The 5,113-nt window shown below is 56.5% G+C and overlaps 2 protein-coding genes across 2 annotated transcripts in view; one reads left to right on the top strand and one right to left on the bottom strand.

Annotated features, from left to right (window-relative positions):
- Window positions 1–5,113, top strand: part of IFT46 (intraflagellar transport 46) — a 9,798-nt gene that overhangs the window by 1,566 nt on the left and 3,119 nt on the right. Inside the window, exons 2-10 of the mRNA XM_009895941.1 lie at window positions 24–134; window positions 833–907; window positions 1,013–1,106; window positions 1,473–1,601; window positions 2,030–2,151; window positions 2,567–2,633; window positions 2,915–2,975; window positions 3,259–3,344; window positions 3,708–3,748. Coding sequence (XP_009894243.1) covers window positions 24–134; window positions 833–907; window positions 1,013–1,106; window positions 1,473–1,601; window positions 2,030–2,151; window positions 2,567–2,633; window positions 2,915–2,975; window positions 3,259–3,344; window positions 3,708–3,748 — 786 coding nt within the window. The remainder of the gene's footprint in view (window positions 1–23; window positions 135–832; window positions 908–1,012; window positions 1,107–1,472; window positions 1,602–2,029; window positions 2,152–2,566; window positions 2,634–2,914; window positions 2,976–3,258; window positions 3,345–3,707; window positions 3,749–5,113) is intronic.
- Window positions 4,691–5,113, bottom strand: part of TMEM25 (transmembrane protein 25) — a 2,334-nt gene continuing 1,911 nt past the window's right edge. Inside the window, 3 exon segments of the mRNA XM_009895929.1 lie at window positions 4,691–4,764; window positions 4,850–4,936; window positions 5,038–5,092. Of these exon segments, the coding sequence (XP_009894231.1) occupies window positions 4,691–4,764; window positions 4,850–4,936; window positions 5,038–5,092 (216 nt within the window).

Here is a 5,113-nt window from a genome sequence, read left to right as displayed (position 1 = left end):
CCGGCCCCCCCGGCCGCCCTCAGCGAGGACGAGGACGAGGACGACGACGACGACGACTCGGAAGAGGAGGAAGAGGATTCTTCTGAAACCGACTCGGAGGACGACTCGGAGGAGCAGGGGGCTGCGCTGGAGGGGTAATTGATGATACCGGCCAAGCAGCTGGCGTCCGGTGCTGGGCGGGTGCTGTAGAGGCTTGTTCGGCTCTGCTGGTGTGCTTGCTGTCCCACGAGGGCGAGCATGGCCCTGGGCACCGGGAGAAGCAGCTCCTTCCCTCCTCATCCCCGGGTGGCCCAGGAGAAAGAGGTTCCGTCGTATGAGGAACTGCAGCCACCCCGGGGGGCTCCCTGCACCGTCCCCGTGCCCTCTTTGCTGTCCCGAGGGGAGGCCCAGCTGGGAGCGACCCTGCGGTGCGAGGCAAAGGTGTTGGCCAGCCTCCCGTCTCGGCTGTCAGTTGGTGCCCAAGAAAGAGGAGGAACGCGTCAAACACATCATTCATCTCCTGATAATCCTCCTCCTTTTCCACTGCTTTCAGCTCCCAAACCATGACTAAACCCCCTAGTCATTGTCCTAACGACTGCCTTTGCAGGGATCCCTTACCCACCTTTGGACATCCCCTACACAAGTCTCTAATCACTAGCAAGTGTACCTCACGCAAATGTTTTTTCTGGCTGGAGGCCAAGACAAAACAGGGCACGATACTGGTTTTCATGTGCAAGACAGACCACCTTCTGTTTCAGCTTCCTTCATGAGTGTCTTGCACAGCCGGGTCCCGCTTCCCCGCTTGTACCTACCACTCGTTAATCTTTACCTGTGTTCCTCTTCCTTTCTTTAGTGACTTCAATCTAGCAGATTATGACTACCTGCCAGTATCTTCTGAAATCAAAGAACTCTTTGAATACATCAAGAGGTGAGTGGAAGGGGTTTTAGCCCACTCTTGCTCTCCTTTGTGCCAATTAGTGTGGCAACGTTGGCAGGACAAGTCATAGTTACCCATGGTGGTGGTTTTTTCTAGGTACACGCCCAAAACAATAGAGATCGAGCACAAACTGCAGCCTTTTATTCCAGACTTTATTCCAGCAGTTGGAGACATTGACGCGTTCCTTAAGGTAGAGTTGCTTCGGGTTCCTCTGTACCTCCTGCCGCACGAGCCGGGGCATTGCTGCGAGAGGGGCACCCGAGGCCATCCGTCCCTGCAGCAGCGCGCGCCCTTGCCCTGCGCTGTCAGAGATAACGTTCTGGAGACCTGGTACACCAGCCTCGCTTCAGCCACCTCTCAAACAGCACATCCATGATTTGGGGCGAAGGCTGCATTTCCCTTGCCCAACACCTTGTGCTTCTCAGGTAGTGCTGTGCTAACAAGGCCTGTTCAAGAGAGCCCACCTACCCACGCCTTTCAGGGACTGACTTTTAAACCGCCCCAACTTCCCCCTCTTGGGACTCCTGTAGGAAACAGGGTCTCTGTTTATCTGCAGGTTCCCCGTCCTGACGGCAAGCCTGATAACCTTGGCCTGCTGGTCCTGGACGAGCCGTCAACCAAGCAGTCGGATCCCACCGTGCTCTCCCTTTGGCTGACAGAGAGCTCCAAGCAGCACAACATCGCAGTGAGTCGCAGAGAAGGAGGCGGCACTGGCTGCACGCTGGCTGCAGCGAAACCATGGCATTTACCTCTTACTTTTGTCTGTGTGACCGCAGTGCTGCGTCGCAACTGATAACTTGGCCTTAAAAGCAGAAAAAAATAATCTTTTTCTTTAACCTAGAGCTTTAAACTACAATGGATCTAAGCCTTGCTTCAGGCAAGTCTTGGTAGAGACTTTGCGTACATTTCATTCAGATGAAGCTCTGTTTCGGTTATCAATACCTGGTTTTACTCGGTGGTTGGTTTGCCAGCTGCTCTTCTGCCTGCAGAAATCAGTTGGTTTTGTGCAGCTAGGAGAGAGAAAACGCACGGTTAATTGGGAGCGAACACAGGCTTTGCAAAAACGCCCCCAAACACCATAAAGTGCCTCCAGGTTTATATTTCTGTTTTTAGCAGCAGATAAAAGTGAAGAGTTTGGAGAATGCAGAGAAGAACCCCAAAGCCATTGAGAGCTGGATCGAAAGTATCAGCGAACTGCACCGCTGCAAACCTCCCGCCACTGTCCATTACAGCAGGTGAGCCGTGACTCCCACTCTGCTTCCCACGCTCGTACAGCGTGAGCTCAGCCCAGTGGGGGGCTGGCAGCAAAGCCCGGGGGCGCCGAGTAAAACTGTCAAAATATCTCTGCGAATGAGAAGATGTGCTGATTTCCAGGGTAGTGGCACCATGTGTGTGTGCAGGACGCTGGGTTTCACTCTGTGCTCCCTACGTATCTTGACTTCGTCTAACGGCTAGCAGGCAGAACTGGCACCTCAGCGAGCTTCGGCTTGTTGTGCTGAATAGAAGTGCCCATGTTGACCCCCAGCGGAGGCACAGATCTCTCTCAGCCAGTTCGAGCAGAAGTTGTCCCGTTTACAGTGGTCTGGCAGCAGGAAGCCGTTTCGGTTGGGTGTGATCCGAAAGTTTATGTTTGTTTCTTCCCCCTCGCAGGCCAATGCCTGACATTGAGACGCTGATGCAGGAGTGGTCCCCAGAATTTGAGGAGCTCTTAGGAAAGGTATGTCGTGCAAGCAATAAGTAGCTAGCTCTGCATGTGATGTTAGAAACCATCTTCCACGGAAGCTGGGTTCCTGCTCCCTTTTGAGCTCTTTGCCCACAGCCTGGCCCGTTCGGGTTCGTTCCTACTGACCGTTTCTCCCTTGCCAGAAGACGGGGCAGCAGCCGAAGGCCTGAATTCCCAGCTGCTGCCCGGCTGGCCTCTGCGCTCAGCCGGAGATCAGCGCGTGCTCTCGGGCTCGTGCCATAGAGGAGCAGAGCTGACAGCTCCCTCTGTTCCAGGTGGGGCTCCCGACTGCAGAGATGGACTGCGACCTGGCCGAATACATTGACATGATATGCGGTAAGCTGGGGAGCCTGCGCTGAAGATGCAAGCCGGCTGCTGGCCTGGCACTGTCTCCCTTTAATTGAGAGACCTCTAGGTGCAGGCTCAGCCCCGGGTAGTCCAGATCATTCTCCGCTGCCTCCAGTAGGAAGCGGAACTCTGGCACGGCCGGCGCCTGCGGTCTTTGCTGAGCGAAGGCCCCAGTGATCGTGGGCAGTGGGATGCTCAGCCTTTCCTCACAGCCCCCTGCGCAGGGCGGTGCAGCCCACCGGCTCTCACGCACCTCTGCTCTCGCTCGTAGCCGTTCTGGACATCCCCGTGTACAAGAGTCGGATCCAGCCCCTGCACGTCCTCTTCTCCCTCTACTCGGAGTTCAAGAACTCGCAGGTATGCAGCTCCAGCCAGGCACTGCTCACCCAGCTGGAAGCATCACACAGCTGCTCGCCTTACATTTGGCTTTCCTGTGCCGTGGGTGTTTGTGAAGGGCTGGTAGGAGAAAGGGCTCCAAAGAACATTTTCTAAGCTTCTCGTTCCCCTGGTATACCTCCATGTTACACAAGGAACCTCTGCTGTGCTGCAGGGCTGGGCTGCTGTGTTTTTGAGCAGCCCAGCAGAAGCCCACAATGCTTTTCCCACCAAAGCCAGGGCGACTGCTGAGCATGCAGCTCATGTGGAGCAGAAGCGGCTTGCGTTTTCAGACTCCAGTTACGAAAGCTGAATGTTTGTGCTAACGCATTCTTTCCCCCGCAGCATTTCAAGCCCCTGGCTGACGGGAAGAAGGGCCAGAGCCCGCCATCCGACCCTCCTTTGCAAGCGGCAGACGGGGAAGCGTTAAGTTTTACTTGAAGCTTCATCTCCTGGATCGACGTCTGCCACTGGACGTGGAGATCTGACCCAAGCAGCCTGTGAAGCAACGTGCGTCGTTTCAGAAGCCTCCCTGGTTTTCTAGGTACTGCCGAGCTGTTCTGCATTCACAGAGTAGGACTGCACTCATCACATTTATTGCAGAAGCTGCCTAACGGCCCCATTTGTGACTTGTCCCCAAGCAGCTCACCATTATACCAGCTCTTGCCAACGACAGGCTCCCTGTGCCACAGGCGCTGCAGGGCAGAGGCTGCTTGAGCGCAGCCTACAAGTGCTGAAGCAGGTGGGAATAAATTCTGTGCTCAGACACCACACTCAGATCTGCCCAGTGTGTTCCAAGGTCTGATCTGGGGATCTCCGATCTCCTCTCCCCCGTAGTGTTGAGCCCCTTTTTCTATTCTCGAGCCCCTCAGCTGCTGCCAAGGAGAAATAACCAGCGTGGCACAACGCGGACGCTTGAGTTCAGTTTATTGCTGTTGGGATGACTCTCTCCAGCCCCTGCCACGCTGCCCACCTGCCGCAGCCCTGACAGGGGCGGTGAGGACGATGCTGCACGCTGGCGACGAACCTGCTAAAGCAAGGCTGGTGCTGGGCCTCGCCCCGGGAGGAATCGCAGCGCTAGCAGCTTGGCAGAGCAGGGCTGCAAACAGCTTTGATGCATTTTCATTATAATAGTCTATTTGTCAAGTGCACGGGCTACATAAAAACGTGCTTTGGCTAACAGCACAGCTACCGCGACCTGCAGCGTGTAGCTTAACATCTAGCCGGGGGCTGGTCAGCGCTCGCCACCCAGGACAGCCTCCCCAGCACCCTCGGCTGTGCCTCTCCAGAGGCTGGTGTGTACCTGGTGCCAGGCACTGCGTCGCCTCTCACAGCCAGATCTCATCGCTGCTCGCGCTCGGCACTTTGTAGATGCGCCCAGACAGCGGGAGCTGGACAAAACCTGCAGGACAAAGACAGCTCATTGCTATCACCTTTTGCAGTGGCCACAGAGGTCGGCATCCCCTCGCCCACCTGTGCCAACTCACCGAGCTTGCTGAGGACCAGGGAGTTCTCCAGCCCCGGCAGGGAGTTCTCCTCTCCCCTGCCACCGGCTCCCACGTCCTTGGGGGAAGCTGTAGGGGAGGAAAGGGGTGACACTGGGAATATCTGGCCCCCACCTAGACAGGACCTGTGGCCCCCCGTGGCCCCCTGCCCCAGCACCGCAGGGTCTCACCTCTGGCTTCCTGCACAAAGTCACCAAAGCGCAGGTCGGGGGGCAGGGACCGGGTCTGGCGGGGCAGATGCGCCCC

Source organism: Charadrius vociferus, unplaced genomic scaffold (genome assembly GCF_000708025.1).
Source record: "Charadrius vociferus isolate BGI_N301 unplaced genomic scaffold, ASM70802v2 scaffold172, whole genome shotgun sequence".
NCBI classification, from domain to species: domain Eukaryota; kingdom Metazoa; phylum Chordata; class Aves; order Charadriiformes; family Charadriidae; genus Charadrius; species Charadrius vociferus.
This window is presented reverse-complemented; position numbering and strand designations above follow the sequence as displayed.